At 33.4% G+C, this 20,596-nt stretch overlaps 1 protein-coding gene across 1 annotated transcript in view; it reads left to right on the top strand.

The window, feature by feature from the left end:
- The window catches only part of LOC128240450 (thyrotropin-releasing hormone receptor-like), an 85,218-nt gene extending 67,652 nt beyond the window's left edge, over window positions 1–17,566 (top strand). The window contains exon 4 of the mRNA XM_052957091.1: window positions 17,319–17,566. Coding sequence (XP_052813051.1) covers window positions 17,319–17,566 — 248 coding nt within the window. The remainder of the gene's footprint in view (window positions 1–17,318) is intronic.
- The last annotated feature ends 3,030 nt before the right edge of the window (window positions 17,567–20,596 follow it).

The following is a 20,596-nucleotide window of genomic DNA, read 5'->3' as shown; positions in this document are numbered from 1 at the left end:
TTCATTCATGAAGTTTTATTTGTATCGTTTCAAACAAAACAAGCCATTGTGTCATAGGCTTTATGTCGTCTGATCGTGCAGAAACTGTAAACAACGGCATTACGCAAAAAGGAACGTTTAAAATATTTCGATATTGATCACGCGTACTTCCATAAATAATACAATACCCACAACTATGACCATTCTTTTTGTTGCGTTATGCAACCATGTAGACTGTTTAAAACAGAACAACGTTGAAGTTTTGAGAACGAAGATCTATCTAATCATAAGCTATAAATGTCTGTTAACATTCACGTAAATCAATATTATATAACATCCTGATGACATTTACGACTCAAACATGCACACATTATAATCAATTAAATAAAGTTAAATTTTGAAAGCTGAATGTCTAATGTTTTAATAACAAATGCCAGAAGCAACACAATTCATATTGTTATTCAGGAATGTAACTTTATTGGAAAGAGCCTTAATTTAAAGGTTAAATAGATACAGTCTTTATTGTTAATGTCACCACGACAACAGGCATATTATACATAAACATGCCTTTGTAGAAGAACATGACATTTAAATTGAGTTAGTTATTATGCGAAACATACTGTTTTTGAGTAATAATAAGTAATAAGATATTTAATTAGAAAATAATAACATGATTTCTTTTAGATGACACACTATATATATAGGTTTCCTCAGATACTAGCTCATTTTTTATACGAAACAAGGAACCAGTCAAAAAAGTAAATACGGAATAAGGATTTAGTGGCTAGCGAACGCCCATTTCTATTTTGCCTCAGATTGGGAGAAAAGCTTTGCCCGAAATTGTGTTCTTTGATTTCAGAGTTTAGTAGGTCGCCGGTCAATGTTGATCTTTAATTTGATACCAGCCATCAGTCAATCAGCAATTAGAGCTTATAGACTAATAATTAATTATACCATACACAAGACACTCCTAACATTAGTGTCTATTCAATTCAGATTTTATTTTATAATCAGACCAGTGATGAGTTCTGCTTTTATTAAGAGCTGACGTTCTGTATTAAGATTTAATCTCTAAATGGAAACATCCTTGGCCGGTTACTCAACTTTTCAAATTCAATTTGATATGAATCAAATGTATGTAAACAGTTCTCAATTAAATGAGTTTAAACCATAACGTTAAATGTGTGCACGTATCCAAACACCAGAGACAGTGGCTTACGCAATATACTGGTTACATAAAAGGGTAATAAAACCTCAGAGATTGTGTCCAAAAATCTTACTTTCAAAAAGACAATATTTCTGAGAAACGGGTGAGAGCTCATGAAAATTATGTTGTTGTTTTTTAAAATCAAACACGGCATTCGGAGAATAGCATTTCAGTTAATGCAAATGGACACTTCGGGTACGGAAATAAGAGTTTTCCGGGTTGAAGACAATGCAATACAAGAATATGTCATTCTTGAGGAATCGAATCATTTAGTATAAATTGAATATGCACTGTTTGTGAAGAGATATACGGTTGGAATTGAAAAGAAACAACACCTCTACGATATCCGAATCGCAAAAGAAGTTATATGACAGTTGACCCTTTACAGTTTTGTGATGAATTTAGCTTGTGTGAATACTGAACATATTCATTGTTGTAACCTATACATTAAATTGCAAAACAATAAATCTTTATAGTTGGATTTAAGCTATAGTCTTAACTGATTTGTTTTAGCTCGACGGCTTAAACAATTACTATAGAAAAATGTTTCATGAGCATTGTATAAACAAATGTCCATTTTAGAGACTATGAAATTATTACCCTAGGTGGGGGTCATCCCCGCACATCCTTAAATGAGAGGCGGGCACTATACCACTTTTATTCTCATTTGTGGGTGGAACACCTTCAGCTACACACCACTATGTCCCTTGTTCCTGAGTTCGGCATGATAGTACATAATCTGAAGATTATCGATGCAGAATGTTTAACATTTTACATGTTATATGGGTTACTACTCATTAAACTTTATTTATAAATGAACCAATCTCTTTACTCTTTACTAAAAATAACATATTTCACAACCATTGTAATGTTGTACACCGATGAGAAAAAAAATTGTTAAACAATTGACCTTAGCTTAAAATATTAATCAGGTATTACCACAGGATGCCGTTCTAACTGATACTTCAGAAAAAGGTGATAAGGTAATGGATAAGGGGGGAGCATAAAAATAGTTTGTGGTCAATAGGAACGTTCTTTGAACGTAATACAAATGGACAAGAATTGAATGTCAACCAATAGGCTTTTGTAACAAAATGTTTACCAATCTATCGAAGTCAATAAAAAAAAAAGTGGAGTGTATTGGTATTTATTTAAGGATCATGTCTATTCTTACAGACGTTATATTCCATTTGACAATAACGGAAGGTCTAGACAGCGAACATCAGTGGCAGTCTAATAAAAAATGGTAACTACAGGATATAGCACAACATCCTTAATCTTACCAAACAAGCGTTTAAAGACACAAACCGCAAAGGAAAGCTTAATAGGCCGAACAATTCTACTAACATGGGCTGAATTATTATCATGAATATGATGTATGGCTTTAAACCTTTACATGTGCGTTAATTCTGATACATTTATTTACAGATGTGAGTGCTTAATTTTGTAAAATTGCCTGTAATTGTTTTACCGTCTTTGTCATGATTACGTACAGAAGGGCCACAATGTTTTAAGAAACTTGTTTATAAAACCTTATTGGCGTTGTTTGCCCTCTTCGCAATGGCTGCCTGCTTGAATTTTATTATCCCATCGTCTGCTATTTATGACCCAAATAACATAACCAAGTTTACACTTACATAAAAGTTTTATCGCCAGTGAATTTGTTTTACTAGGATTACAAGCTTTGTAGTATTTTTAGCAACGCTTTGTCTTTTGGTTTGGTCTCAACAAGTGTGGTTCTAAATAGCAAAACGCTTCTTAATTTCAAAACGAACATCAGAATAATATTTTTTGTGCAATACATAAACGTCTGTATAATTAAACACCCCTCATATCATTCTATATGTGTGGAGTGTTTGTATTTTGCCTATTATTTTACATTTTACATTTACAAGTGGCAGCAAATGTAAATGAAATGTATACATGATTTTCCAGATAAAAATTTCCTTTTAGACGAGGACAACCTCTCTTCGACAGTTCCGCCACAAAAGACCGTTTACTTGCTAAGACCTGTAATCGACAAACATTCCTGAAGTTTATCCACATAAACATGGATCATGCCGTTGTGATGAACTATCAAGTCTACAATATGCCGTTCGTGTATATACGTTAAAGTATCATTAACTAAATAGTATGAGGCAAATGGGTGTACCATTACAATACTTATTCCGTGTTTATACCTTGTCTTCTTATTTGTTTTGTTACTATTATTATATTCCAAGTCATATTGAAAACAAACCTAAGCGCATCATTATAAGAAAAAAATTGTATCAAATACTATCAGGAATATAGTCTTTGATAAACTCAAATTTAATTTCAATAAATGTTGTGTAAGGATATTAGCAATACTATCATGCGTTAACGTGGACCTTTTAAAAAACATATCAACTCTTAATATGGCTTTTGATGTACCTTTTTTACAAACTGGTTTACTTAAGAGCAGTGCAATAGTGTCTCTTTCCGATCATTGCATAGACAGCAGTGTGCAAAATGGCGGCTACTGAGTAAATAAACAAATGCTCAAAGTGATTTCGTATTAGGTGTAAATATTTTTCCATGTGAAAATTCGTACCAAGGACTTAAATACAACACGTCTGGAAAATAGATGCATGCAAACATGAATTAATTTCTCACTCTGCGAATGAAGATTATATAAAAAGTCGTAAATGTCTGTTAACATTTACGTTAATCAATATTATTTAAAATCATGATGTCATGAACCACTCAAACATGCACACATTACCATCAGAAAAAAGCCATGAATTTTAGGATTTAGCCCAAAATTGGCTCAGTTTTATCGTTCACATATCACTGTAAGGATCACATATTGTAGGAGATGTAATCATCAGAAATGTGATTAATATTATACAAATCTGTTTCTTTCGGTTCTTTTGACGCTTTCTCAGCAAAATGATTTTTTGCACGTATTAGATTATAATTCATTCATGAAGTTTTATTTGTATCGTTTCAAACAAAACAAGCCATTGTGTCATAGGCTTTATGTCGTCTGATCGTGCAGAAACTTCAAACAACGGCATTACGCAAAAAGGAACGTTTAAAATATTTCGATATTGATCACGCGTACTTCCATAAATAATACAATACCCACAACTATGACCATTCTTTTTGTTGCGTTATGCAACTAAGTAGACTGTTTAAAACAGACCAACGTTGAAGTTTTGAAAACGAAGATCAATCTAATCATAAGCTATAAATGTATGTTAACATTCACGTAAATCAATATTATATAACATCCTGATGACATTTACGACTCAAACATGCACACATTATAATCTATTTAATAAAGTTAAATTGTGAAAGCTGAATGTCTAATAGTTTTAATAACAAATGCCAGAAGCAACACAATTCATATTGTTATTCAGGAATGTAACTTAAATGGAAAGAGCCTTAATTTAAAGGTTAAATAGATACATTCTTTATTGTTAAGGTCACCATGACAACAGGCATATTATACATAAACATGCCTTTGTAGAAGAACATGACATTTAAATTGAGTTAGTTATTATGCGAAACATAATGTTTTTGAGTAACAATAAGTAATAAGATATTTAATTAGAAAATAATAACATGATTTCGTTTAGATGACACACTATATATATATAGGTTTCCGCAGATACTAGCTCATTTTTAATACGAAACAAGGAACCAGTCAAAAAAGTAAATACGGAATAAGGATTTAGTGGCTAACGAACGCCCATTTCTATTTTGCCTCAGATTGGGAGGAAATCTTTGCCCGAAATTGTGTTCTTTGATTTCAGAGTTTAGTAGGTCGCCGGTCAATTTTGATCTTTAATTTGATACCAGCCATCAGTCAATCAGCAATTAAAGCTTATAGACTAATAATTAATTATACCATACACAAGACACTCCTAACATTATTGTCTATTCAATTCAGATTTGATTTTATAATCAGACCAGTGATGAGTTCTGCTTTTATTAAGAGCTGACGTTCTGTATTAATATTTAATCTCTAAATGGAAACATCCTTGGCCGGTTACTCAACTTTCCAAATTCACGTTGATATGAATCAAATGTATGTAAACAGTTATTACCCTAGGTGGGGGTCATCCCCGCACATCCTTAAATGAGAGGCGGGCACTATACCACTTTTATGCTCATTTGTGTGTGGAACACCTCCAGCTACACACCACTATGTCCCTTGTTCCTGAGCTCGGCATGATGGTACATAATCTGAAGATTATCGATGCAGAATGTTTAACATTTTACATGTTATATGGGTTACTACTCATTAAACTTTATTTATAAATGAACCATTTCGATCTCTTTACTCTTTACTAAAAATAACATATTTCACAACCATTGTAATATTGTACACCGATGAGAAAAAATTGTTAAACAATTGACCTTAGCTTAAAATATTGATCAGGTATAACCACAGGATACCGTTCTAACTGATACTTCAGAAAAAGGTGATAAGGTAATGGATAAGGGGGGAGCATAAAAATAGTTTGTGGTTAATAGGAACGTTCTTTGAACGTAATACAAATGGACAAGAATTGAATGTCAACCAATAGGCTTTTGTAACAAAATGTTTACCAATCTATAGAAGTCGATAATGAAAAAAGTGGAGTGTATTGGTATTTATTTAAGGCCCATGTCTATTCTTACAGACGTTATATTCCATGTGACAATAACGGAAGGTCTAGACAGCGAACATCAGTGGCAGTCTAATAAAAAAATGGTAACTACAGGATATAGCACAACATCCTTAATCTTACCAAACAAGCGTTTAGAGACACAAACCGCAACGGAAAGCTTAAAAGGCAGAACAATTCTACCATCATGGGCTGAATTATTATCATGAATATGATGTATGGCTTTCAAACCTTTACATGTGCGTTAATTCTGATACATTTATTTACAGATGTGAGTGCTTTATTTTGTAAAATTGCCTGTAATTGTTTTACCGTCTTTGTCATGATTACGTACAGAAGGGCCACAATATTTTAAGAAACTTGTTTATAAAACCTTATTGGCGATGTTTGCCCTCTTTGTAATGGCTGACTGCCTGAATTTTAAAATCTCATCGTTTGCTATTTATGACCCAAATAACAGGTTTACACTTACATAAAAGTTTCATCGCCAGTGAATTTTCTTTACTAGGATTACAAGCTTTGTAGTATTTTTAGCAACGCTTTGCCTTTTGGTTTGTTCTCAACAAGTGTGGTTCCAAATAGCAAAACGCTTCTTTATTTCAATAATATTTTTTTTTTGTGCAATATATAACACCCCTCATATCATTCTGTATGTGTGGAGTGTTTGTATTTTGCCTATTATTTTACAATTACAAGTGGCAGCAAATGTAAATGAAATATTTGCAGTGCCAATGCCACATGTATGTGTTTGATATCTCAGAATGAAATCCAATTGATCAATATTTCCAATAGTAAAGAAGACATCAATTTCAAAATGTGTCTGTATATTTCGCAGTTAATTTCATTGTATGGATGGAAGTATATTTAGAAATTGTATATAACCATATTCAATGATTACGTCAAAGAGTTGAAAATCGACGTGACATGAGTTAAAGGCAGCTCTATACTAAATTTCACTTTATTCTACCTCATCTCAAAATGTACGTGAAATATATGTCTGAGTTTAAAATTATTTCTCTGACATCTCCAGGCATTTCTACTCGACAGAAATTGACCGTAGACACTTGTTCACACACATGCAATGACATTAATAATGGTCTTGAATAAATAGCCTCCCTAGGCTATTTTATTCATAAATTGGATTAAACTAACTTGTCGTCTGCAACTATCGAAATGTGGCAACTTGAGTTGTGTAATAACTTGATTAACAGATGATACACATGTTTCCAACGGTCACAAGCAATTTCTGTCATGTAATAAAAGCAATGCAATATACAGGTGTATGCTATTTCGTACGTAAATGGCTGTACAGTGCAATAATTACACGACAGTATAGTAGAAAGTTTTTCAGGAGAAATGAATATTATGTTTATAATTAAATATGACTTTACCCCGAATTTCGGCACCTAAACAATTTTTATCCATTCAATAATAAACAAATCGACCTGATATCGGTGTGCCTGATCAATCCTGTTAATAAATGTCAGTCCGTAACGTATTTTTATCTCAAGTCAGATGATCGCGAATATTTTTTTTAAAATGAAGCATTTATCTATTTTGAACGATATTTCGAATTTAACGAATAGCAATCTAGTAGTGAATTAACCTGTTGTTAGCTTGTTTTTAAAGTTAACACTAAGTTAATAGGCCAGTTTTTTCATAAATTGTAAAGAAAATGTTGATAGTTGAGAAAAATATGTTTCAATGATGAAAATAGACGTACGATGTACTTTTTTGACACTTTTGGTGTGTTTGTGTTTTACGTCTATTTAATTTCAGCACGAGAATTTTGTCTAAAGAAAATATTCTTTATATGAATATAATTTTAATAAAAAAGTTAGTTGAGGAATTTCAGGCATGGTCTAATTGCATTGTAAAATTCTGACAGTTGAAAATGGCGACATCAGATTTAACAAAAATGTATAACCGTTAGTAAACGAAATCCCCTAAACTGTCCCGTATATTGAGTTCCGGTTTGCAAGGTGCGTACACTTTTTATATGAATAAATATAATCTTGCATTTAGTTTGTAAATTTTACAAACGATTTCCTTGGTCATGTTGAGTGTTTATACACACGAGGACAAAATCTAAACCGTTGTTTTGTTAAAATGACGTGCATTTAATGAAATTTAACGTGTTAAAGAGAATTACATGCTAGGCACCGAGATGAGAAAAGTGTATCTGGTTCTATTGCGATACTGCCCTTGTCACCCAATAAGATCGCATACATAGAGAAACTGTATGATGTTTAATTGTATGGTCGCAATATATTTCTCCGAGTGAGCACCAAAAGGACTTAGTGCGGGAAAAAAACGTATCGATGTTGATCTAAAAGTTGACTTACATTCGCATGACCTAAATACAACTGAACTTAATAATGAACTGAAACCCCTTGAACCCCGGTACATCGCCTAGTTTGCTACAGCTCATAAAGTGTTATGGCCAAAACAAGGCACCAAGGACATTAACCAACTCCGGACAAATAAGACAATATTTATATAATTTTCCTCTTATAAATATTGGGATATCGCCTTAGAATAATCAATAAAAATCTCCACGGAGTTTATACAGGTTACGAACCATTACCCCATTTCCAGTTCGATTCAAACTTTTTGCGGACAATTTTGGTAAGTGCAATACTCTTAACACCCACTAGCATCGTAACTTAATCAGGTTTAAATCAAAAGAAGCATATAAAACATTTATTAAATAACTACACTTCGGAAATATTTAAACAATTATTATTATACTGACCTCATAACTCACATTTAATTCTCATAATACAAGAACAACACTGACTGAGTTATGTTATATGACAAGGGCAAAAATGTTACATTGAGATTTATTATCTTTAACCTTCTCATAATCGTTGTCTAACTATAAAAAAGAAAAAAAAATGAACTTTTTTATCTCTTTAGTAATAGTATAAGCCAATTGTAGCTCATTCCTAACCTTTAACCTTTAAAACTAAAACAATTTTACCACACACTAAATTGTAGATTTCGCATGTTAAGAAAAACGCCAATATGGTTTGTTGGAACAGCTATGGAGCATTTGAAATGATGGTCTGTTTCCAGTAACTACTGGATAGTTTGGGCGTTATTCATCATTATTTAGCAGTTCCTGAAGAAAGAAAATGATTTGGAGGGAACACGTCTCCACATCATTTCACTGGACTGATTATTTCATGAGTATTATTCTTCGAAAAAAATAATTGATCAATTCATTCACTACGATTTTAACTTTCACTATGTCCACCAAAGTTTTACGTTGGCAAATTCCATGTTTTTGTTACAGTTTATTTTAGAATGAGACTTTTAATGCAACAACTCAAAGAAAACAGCTTACAATCTTCGGAATTCTGTTAACCTTCGTAATATTTCTTGTAATGCTCAATTGTTATCGAAATCATTGCCTACTACAATTTACTCATGGAATGCACTTCCGGAAACAGTTCGTTTCTGTCGAATCCTATTCTCCTTCAGGTACACTCTTAACAAGAATAAATAAGTAGTCCCTCATTTCTACTATGAGAGTGAACGGAAATGGAATGCGGAATATATGTCACGCAGGCTTCGGATGCACTGTAGTTATCTTAATGAACATGTTTTCTCTAAAAACATTATTAATTATTGCTAATGTGCTGAATTTGAGGACACCTACCATTTCTTCTTTGTGTAAACGCCAAAGACATAGAACACAAAAATAACTTCAATAAAGGAAGAATATTTTAGATACTTAATATAACTAGTTGTTTATAAACTTGAAAAATGCCATCATGTGACTACATATCGCTGTACTACCATTGCAATAATACAACTGTAATGTATTAAAACTGTAATGTAAAAGCCACTTCTAGCCTTTTCGTAATTTCCACTTCAAGAAGGCATGCACAAAATGTTAACAGATTTAAGGTTGTTCTTTTCTTGGATTCGTACACCCTACATGCGTTAATACAATAATAACTTTTTAGTTTTTCTAGTTTTAGATTATCATAGTATAAAATATATCTTAAAAACTTAGCGAATTCCCCACGCAACCATGCACTGTTTACTGAAAGGGAAGGGAAAACAACATGGACTTTGATTTTGAGCCACTAAGAAGTTCCGAGATGTGCATATTGGTATTTTCCGGTATATATACCAACTGATCTTAGGTTTAATCAATTGAAAACGGTATTTGCTGATTAGTTTTAGAAATAGTTTGAGCACTACTGTGTGTTAAACAAACACCATAGTCTTAAGTAACCTTATACTGCGGCACATATTGTGCACAGTGCCTTGAATTAGTAAAACTTTACAATCGCGCGTGAAAGAGTACTTTAAATAGGCCTTTTGACTTGTGTGTATAAAAAGCATTACCTTAAACTGTGGTTTGAAAGAAGACTATGATTACATGTTTTTTTATCAAAAAAACAAAAAGTGAACCTTGAAATCGAGACCTGTAATAAGTAAAGGTATACATTTAGATGGTAATTATGAAGCATCTTCAAGTTTTGTCATTGAGATTGTCTTATTATCATCGAACGGTCTATTCACCCTGGCCTAAATCCCTCGGGCAATTATTAAGCAAAAGTCAAAGTCAATCATGTATTACTCTATAAATAAACATACGTAGATGTACGCGGACATTTGTCAACGTTAGATGCATATCGAGAAATCCATGACAACATACATGATTTTTAAAAAAATGTGAAAATAAAAGCGTCGGTTTAAGATATCGAGCCCACAAAGAAGTTTTTATTGTTGCATGTTTACCATGATATATTATTTTGATTTCATTCGAAACGATTTTGTGTTCAGAACTTTGTTTTATTTCTTTAACGCCAATAATATAACAACTTAGTTTTGCTGGCGGCCTTCACGAATTGTCAATTATGTTCTTTACGATCGGTCGTTGATGAAATAAAAAGCAGATTTATAAAAATACTATCAATGAATTTATGATGTAGATACGACCACATATTTAACTTACTTATAATCAGCAAGTTACTGCCTTCCAAATGTTACAAAATGTGTAATGGCCATCTGGCATCAACATTCAATTTAACGGTAAAAAGAACCTTCAGACAAATAGCTTATGTGTGTATCAGAATCCTTTAGTTTAACTAGCCTGAAGGAATAACATATTGTTATTCAGTTGATTTCTTTCTCCCACCAGTATGTGTTCCCCACATGCTTCAGAGCATGCATATAGGTGCTCAATGTATTGACAATGATAAAAAGGGTGTATTCACATGTTATATATATATCAGCACATACTTCTTTATCATCTTAATAGAAAAGAGTAGGAATATAATATGTACAAAATGCAAAATGAACTGCTTTGATAATTGATATCATTTCCTACTTACATATCTACTTTATCGTGCCTTGAATAACCTTTTTGCCTAAATACTGTACATGTTGGCCTTGCAGCAATATCACTGACTCCGACGAGGAGAAGAAAATGAAAGTGACATGATTTAAAGACAGTTCTGTACTAAGTATTACTTGGCTTCATTTCATGTCAATCCAACTGTGGACGTGGAATATATGTGAGGTCAGAAATTAATTCTCCAACATAAAGCATTTATACTCGAACCAGATTGATCGTAATTACTTGTTCTCACCCATGCAATGATATCAACGCTGGTCTTAAGAAGCTTGCCTCCCTCGGGAATGATCGCTTTTATTCATTAATTGGATTGAACTGACTTGTGATCTGCGACTCTTACTAAGAGGGATTGACAAAGACTTGGTTTACATGTGATGAACTTATGTTCACGCTATCACAATCGTTTTCTTCATTTGATTAATGCGATGCATTACGTATTGTTCGTACTTATACGACTGTACTGTGTAGTTATTGCACGAAACATCGTACCTGTGCTTTCCAGGAAACAGTGTTTATAATTAAAAATGACTCTACCCTAATAATAACTATGTTTCTGGTTTACTGATCAAACGTATATTTTACGACCGACTTCCTGTTAACGATACAATATGCACATTTGTCATATACTTTATGCTAGGCGTAGTCTGAACATTTCAAGGTAATTCCCGTATGAATTGAATGAATCAGAGAAATTAAGAGTATCTCATTTTTATATAATATCTTTTGAAGATATGAAAGCAAATTATTAATATATACACGCCAAATGAAGTGTCACGCTGAACTATACATACTATTGTAAAATTGTCCGAAGACGGGGCGGGGTCGGGTGCTGTTTCTTTTAAGGATCGTTGATTTAAGTGCAAAAATGTTAAATCAGTAGAAGTGTGTAAGATATTTCTTAAGAAAGTTTGTGAATACGAGGGGTGATCCAAAAGGGACATTGTAAAAATGTTTCGTAATTATCACTTCTTGTGATGTATTTCATATGCAGAAAGATTTTGTCTATCTTACAGATAACAATATTGATAGAAAACGACTTGCTGGGTACATCAACATTAAACATCAATCTAATAACAAAACGTATGTTTAACGACGGTTTGAAACAGGAAAAGCTCTTAACGTTATGCCTTAATCCAATATAAAATCATCTTTAATGCCAATATCGCTCTAGATACATACTTTGTAACTATCCACCTGCTTCGTGGAAGTAGAGCTTCGTGGCAAATATAGCAGTTTAACCACCTGAATGTTTAATGCTAGTTATTATAATATATAATCGGCAATATAGAAGGTTATTTCAATGATAATGGCTAAAATGTTCACCATAGTACGACGTATACTAACGCTTTTTGTGAACCCAGATTAAGAACAGTGCACACATTTAGATAAGATTAGCGAGTACATCGGTTAATGACTCATTTTATTAAAACAGCGTTTCTTCTCATATCATATTTCCCACCATTTAACAGATGTTGTTGTCATAAAAATTAACTCAATGTCGTGAACGGTCATATATTGAGAGTAGAGTTGTATTTTAGATATATTTTACTCAACTAAGCGACCTTTGATTTTAAACAATATAAACATTTACAACTGAATTGTTCAATAAACCTTGCATCCGCACATTTCCCCTCTGACGGACAATATTGGTAATTTATGTGCATAAGGAAGCACTAGATATATAACGGATGGTATATCCATACAGTATAATCATCTTGTAATTTGCAAAAATACTTAAGACTTTGTGACGTATTACATATGCAGTACAATTATATTTATTACATTAATACTTTATTGCAGTACGGCGTACGATCAACCTGATCTCACTTATCTGGATAGCGAAATGGATGCTTGGAACACAAACATTTCAAATAAAACAATAATCATCAATATTCTTTAACAATGTTGTTTTACTAGTAAATTGCCATTAATGTTATGCATTCCAATATATGATCACTTTCATCGTTCAAATTTCACGAGCGGTGATGTATCAGGGTAATAGTCACAGCTTGTAGGAGACGTTGTCCGTCAGAAATCCGATTAATACAATGCAAAGCTGTTTCTTTGGGTTCTTTTGACGCTTTCATAGCAAAAGAGTTTTTTGCAAGTGATAAGCTTATAATTCATTCATGAAGATGTATCAAAAAAGGGAAACGCATGACGCCAAATAAGAACTAAAATTAACTGAGGTATATCTAATGTGAACTCTTAATTCCTATCTTTTCAATGGAGCTTGAAGTACCACTTTTATCACGGTAACCAATTATTTCTTACATATCTCGAAGGTTGAAAAAAAAACGGAAATATAAAATAGATTATGATTTGTCATACTTTTACAAAAACCGCCATTTCAATCCGTCGTTCGGTATTCTAAGGTAATCACTCATGCGATGTTCGTCGTAATTAGTGGTCGTATATTATGTAATGCATTCGTCTGAATCAACTGTAAGGTACTATTAGTTACTTCTTGTTTCTTTTTCAAACAAAACAAGTCATTGTGCCATAGGCTTGATGTCGTCTGTCTCTGCAGAAACTTTCAACAAAGACATAACGCAACAAAATTATTAAGATAAAAAGCAGGCTTACTTCCAGAAATAATACGCATACATGTATATGCGACAATACCTAGGAATTTAAGCATTTTGTATGTTGAGTTTTGCCCCTCAGTAGAGAGACAAATGAACCAACGTCTATATCCTCGTTCGGTGTTCGTGCTAAAACAATATGCGAATGAGCCTGAAACCAATAAAATGTATATTGTTTTGGTGCACAATTCGGTTGGGCTATTAGTTACTTTAGAAATGAGCCCTCCCTGCATAAAACCGCTCTGGAAGAGATTGGCGAACAACATGTTTAATCCATATTCCGATCTGGTAAGTAGTATATTATGTAATTACATATTTAACATCGACAATACCACTCTTTCTGTGTACTGTCTTTAAGTGACACTCGTTTAGCTTTTTCTTTTAAGCTAATAGTTAGCGCAAGAATAACGGTACTAAAGACAATTTAAAAGATGTGATGGTTACAAGTTTGGAAAGTGAAACCATTTCGATTGATTTCGCACAAAATGTATTTTACCCTGTAATGTTGACTCATTCGCTGCCTTTGCTGAAGTAGAGTTTCATGGTCGTCTAAACACCTTATTGTTTACTTGATACAAGTTAATTTTATATACACTTCATATTCGTTTTATCAATACTCCAATGCATATGGATAAAACGTTCACCATAATACAACCTGTACTAACGCTCTCCTGTTAACCTAGATTGAAAACACTGTACACAATAAGCTAATGTATGTTCTTGCAACGGAAAATGACATTTTTTATTAAAACAGCGGAATTGGTCTACTTCACTTTTTCCAACCATGCAACATACGCTGTTATTACAATTATCAACTAAACATTTCATTACGCTCAGCTAAGCTTGGATTTAACACAAGAGCTATATTACCGTTTGCATCGTTCAATAAAGCTTGAATCCATTCATAGTATCTCGGAAAGAAAGTGTTGTTGTTTTCTTAGAATAAAGGAGCAGCTAATTCATCAGGTCCCTTCAAGACAACTGTCATTTTTATCGCGCCGAGGTTTATCATTTCAACCAAAATTAGCGATATAAATACAAAAGGTTGAACATAACGGACATTTTATGCTTTGAATTCTTTCTTTTTTTGCATACTGGACGTGTGTATCCGGTCATGTAGATGAGTCAAGCGCAACAATGTGACACATCTATTGCCTTTATTGTATGGTTTATGAAAAGTATAGTATGCCATTTCAATTAAGTGCAACAAAATATATAATTTGGCAAGAATTATTATTGAAATCAAATAATCGTTAACACGCGGATTTTAGAGGAACTATTTGAGGTCAATAGTATTTATAATTACTGAGCAATATGACGCCAGTAAATTTTTTGTACGATTTTTTGTGTTATGTACAAAAGTGCATTTTTCACGTCATTTTCCCACAAATTGATAATTTAAGATATACAACAAAAAAAATCAATGACTTTTTTCCGTTCCGGATCGAAAAATCCGACTATCGGGCGCGGCGAGCCTCGTAACAGGCTTACGCGCATGACCTCAGGTCGCATTTTCAATCCGTTCCGGAAACACTTCATCGATACTTATATTCTGGACAACATTGCACTGAAAAAAAAAACGATTTGGAAATGCTATTTCATTATGCATATGCAAAAGGTATGGCTAAGGCCAGGGACACCGAGCTGAATTTTTCAACGGTTTAGCATTATTTTGACAAACTATATGACAATAAACAAGGCAATATAACTTCCGCTTAAGCATACCTAAATTATCAATGAATAACAAACTGCATGTCTTATGCCATTCTAACTCATTCTTATATTGAAATTTTTAAAAAATGAATGAACTTTGATTAGATAAAACAGTCAGATGCATATTTAATGTACCGCTTTGTAAATCTAAAAAAAAACTGGGCAGTTAGAATGATTAGTACAAACATAAAAATCCACGTGTTCACATGACCAACTGACCTCAGTGCACGGCATACGTACGAATGATGTAAGGCAGACAATAATCGACTATAAAAGCACATTCGAAACCTTTCAATCTGGTTTAATGCCAATATAATGTATTTAATAGCAAATAAATATTTATACAAGAGCATAACACAATACGAAAACGCTTTGAAAAGCTGAGAACGGCAAATGAAAATGTCTATGGTACTGTTTTACGAAGGCCGGGCATTTAGTTATAGCCGGAATATGAGATACGAAAAGATAAAATAGAATATCGTGCTGCTTTATTCACCGAATAACTATCACAGTGTGAATCGTGGTTAAAAGATTGGTTAACGGGTTCACATGGGATTAATTAACATATCAAACAAGATCACCGCCAGTTTATTTTTTTCTTCCAAAGCTACCCATCTGGAATAATTACTCTTTCAATTAAGCCTACCAAGTTTCAAGTTTCCTTAATTAACTGAATGTATAGATCGATAAATGAGGCTATATCAAATGATAAGTATCACATACAGGGAAACGGGTGAAATGTATACATAAACAGATTTCATTTCTTATTAAAATAAAATTTTACAATATATCTTACAAAAAGTGAAGTGCCAGTGAAAAAAATATTTTGTTTAATCCTTGAAACATATGGACACGAATTGAATTTGATTAAAAGCAACTTTTTAAAGATATATGTCGGCGTTTGTTTGAAACACTTGTGTAGCTAATATAGCTTTTACAATTAAGTCATCAATTAAGTGACGACAAGAGTTAAACTTATCACAACGGCGTTGTGGTACTGTTATTTGTACTTAATCGTTTTAACAGTAATCGGCGTCGCCCTTCTGTAGCCGAACGACATTTTAAAATGAGCATTAATGACGTCTTAAAGTTTTTCCCGAAGAGGGTATAAATCACAAAATTGCAGCTAAAGGTGACGTAATACAGAACCATTGTCACCTCTTGAAGAAGGAAATACTCCTCAGAAATTGTCTGCTGTTTCGATATCACCGACGAAAATAGATTGCAAAGTCTAATTGCGTGCGACGGAAGGTTTAGACACAGAAATGTCATGGAAACCATAATCAGTGTTCTTGTCACTCGGATCTGAGGATTAGTAGGTTTGCAAAATGTATTTTTCATTGTTCCTAGAAAAACAAACGTATCCACTTCTTTATGTGCAAAACCGGATTTCTTCCTATATGATAGTTTGACTGAAGTCTTAGATTGTAAAGGCTCTTGTATGATAGTTCTAAGAACAAGCATGTTAACTATGATGATGATCAAGAATGGCAAAACCATGGTAAGAAATGTATCAACCCATGTTACAATGTTTAAAAAATGAATATATTCCATGTTAAGAGAACATTTCAGTTTTGGTCCAAGACGTTCCATTTCAGATGTCCAAAAACTAAAGCTGTATAAAACACAAGCAACCAGGATTAAGGCGACAACTGCTATCTTTTCCCGTTTTACACTACACAGAAACGTGCGTTTTAGTGGGAAACATATGGCGATATAACGCTCAAAGGTAAATCCCACAATAAACCAAACACTTAAGAAGCTAGTCACATACGTGAAGTATATGAGCATTTGACAGAGTAAATCTGTGGATATTATAGTGACCACCTCGCTGTCGATCCAGGTGAAGAGCAGATTGAGAAGGAACGTGTTGTCCACGGCCGCCAAGGACGCCAGAAACACTGAGCACGAGGACCTCCTCATGCTTCGGGCTAAAAACACCATCAACGATAATGTGTTTCCGCATAAACCAATCGCTACTATCAATGGTATGAATACAGTTCGCATTGTCTTTGCCGCAAACAGTATTGTCGACAACGATTTCGCTTCGTTGTTGGCTAAAATGTAGGAAGAATTATTGTCTTTTTCCATCGCAATAGTAAAATTCATTTTTTACCAAAACACATAATCGATTGCCGAACTTGAACTTATGGATGAAAGTTTATTACTGACTAAATAACTATTTACTTAATAGTTAGAGAATAAATAGTCCTTCGCACATTTTGCACCGTCGTCTAAAATTATTTTCCAACATGTATTTTGAATTACAATCCATGGCTCATATTTAAACATCCGTAACATCCCAAACGAAAAACGTTTGGAATTATGCCGGATTTGATGCCGCGGTAATGTTTTTGAGCGACCATTGAAGTAAGTTATCAATAGTCACTTTGAAAGTCGTCCTTCAGCTTCCAGTCGAAAGATGAAGCCAATATCTGCGCTTGGTCGCTGATATAACTGATGTATGCTGCTCATGTTTGCCAATACTCCAACAGCTATTGGACTGGCTGAGTTCGTGTACAATGAAAACATAATCCTTTGTTCCCACTAGCTCTTCTGAACTTTATGTAATTTTGAGAGAACTTGTCTGATAACGTTTTTACTATGATGTTCCATTTCAAGACTATAGTTTATAGAGCGTGTGTCCAATTTATCGAATGACGATACTTTATGATGTCTTGAAGCATCCTCTTTCGCTTGTGATTTAATATCCTAATGCTTTTTATAATGTATTTTGCAAAATGTCCTAAAAGAAAAGCTGCTACCAAAAACGACCAGAACGTATACTGCGGTAAAGCCAATCAAGCAGTTTACAACTACACAGTTTTCAGGCTGGGCGATAGCACAACTATAGTCTTTTTAGGCTAGGCAGATGTAAAACGTCAACCTTTTCAGGCTGCACCGTTTTAACAGCACCAATTTAAACCTGGGATTTGTTAGTATGCATACATGGACATGCATCGTAGAAAATGTAATTGTTGTATATTGACAAGCATCATTTTTCTTGTTATAGTAATGTCTTTTATCATAATCATGATAATCTTAATTATATCATTCTGTCAATACGCATCAGGGAAAGTAATGCTGGCTGTTTAATCACATAATTGAAAACAACAACGATGTGTGTTCATCAATTAAATAAATATAAGTTGCTTTGTTCCGCCAGTTAAATCCACGCCGTTTTTATTCTTAATCATTAGCGATGTATTAATGGAATTATTTTAAGATGTTTAAACAAGTGCGTTCAACTGTTACAAAAACACTTAAATATAAACGTGATATTTTATCTACCGGATAAATTTCATGTTAACCAAAAGCTCTCGAAACATTTATCTAAATTGATGCAATAAAACTTATATAACTACAATATTGTATACTTCACTTGGATTTATATAGTACTCAACTAAAATTGGTACTAGAGGCGTAGGATAGTTTGCATAAAATCTGACGGCGAACAAATTCGTTTGATATGGATTGTACCTCTTGCTCCGCGTTATAGTAACCTTATTCTGAAAAGGAACTGTTATGTCACGTTTAGTATTGATATACATGTACCTAATAATAACAAATAATGCTCAAAGAACATTTGACGTTTACGGCGACTATCTAAAATCTACTACTGTTAAATCTATGGCTTGAAATTCAAATGAACATGGTGGTGTTTACTCATATATGATTTATTGTTCAATGCTGTTTTCCCAACAATACAGTGTAGACTATAGCGATACATTTATTGTTCAAAAGAAAAATGCGCGAACAATTAAACTATCCTAGTTTCATTTTGTCCTTAGGTAGTTGTGAAATCCATTGATGAAAGCGGCTATCTTTCTGGCCAACATAACGGTCGAACACCTAACACTGTGAATAAAAGCAATATCGAGTGTTATTGTGATTGAAATGCCTGGCAACTTTAAGACAATAGGTTTACCTAAATATCATATAACTTGAATGTGTCGATACTTGTTAGACTTTGATACTACAGAAATATTTTTTATACAACAGTTATTAAGACATGCGGCTTCAAAAACGCTTTTGTTCTGAATGTGTTATTTCATTCAATTTTTTCTCCTTAAAACGTGGTTAATTTTATTATAAAGATTATAACTCTATAGTAAGGTAAGAAAGAATAACTCAATAGTTACTTAAGGTATACATATCATAGCCACAAAATATTAATCAAATTTCGTGTTTGTTATCAAGACTTTGTACGATGCATTTGCATGAACTCCTCCGTGCATGACAGAGATACTCTATCTATTACAATGTGCATATTTGCTGTATTCCATACATTGCTTGCGCCACGTCGACTTTAGGTACTGAACACATGTGTGAATGATGTTTTCAAAGTCCCCCAGTGCATGACAAAATCATGGCCCGAACTCAACCACTTACACTTTATATGCATCATTCAATAATGATAAACCTTTAGATGTGAAACTGACATATGAAGGAGGGATGTTACCTTGCACGCGGCACGTTGTACCGAACACATCCGCCAAATCCTCTATTCGTGATATAGGTAATTAGTTATCTGTCTATCTTGCTAATTTGATAGACGCTGATATTTTTTAGCGTATCGAGAACGATATCAACCAATATCAATCCTTAGGACACTATCAAACATAAGGCAGCATTATGTTTGCCGGCGTTATTTATGTCAGAGTCCCATGTAAAACAGATTATGTGTGCCGTGTATATCCCTGATATTGATGCTGATCATTGTTGTATGTGACAATCTACTGCATAGTTATTCAATGGACGGGGCAGCATAAAGCATTGAAATAAGCTGTTATATTTATGTTAAGCCATTTGTGCTTTATAGTGCTTATTGTTTCCTTGGATTTCATGCAACAGCTGGGCAAAGTGGTGTTGTTATTTGCACTTCCGGTATATCTGTAACATGTGCCAAGTCCTGTATGTAAAAATGCAAATAAAAAACGGTGCGCAACATCTTGGCTTCGGACCTAATTGTAATATGCCTCGTTCAAATCAAGATTTACAGTTATACTATTTATTACGTTATTTTACAACGCTAAGATATGTACGTGCTGCTATAGTTGAACACTGTCTATGAAGAAAGGTAGACAACTGTAGTATT

This window comes from Mya arenaria, chromosome 7 (assembly GCF_026914265.1).
Source record: "Mya arenaria isolate MELC-2E11 chromosome 7, ASM2691426v1".
Classification (NCBI taxonomy): domain Eukaryota; kingdom Metazoa; phylum Mollusca; class Bivalvia; order Myida; family Myidae; genus Mya; species Mya arenaria.
Note: the sequence above shows the minus strand (reverse complement) of the source record. Positions and strands in the feature narration are given on the sequence as shown.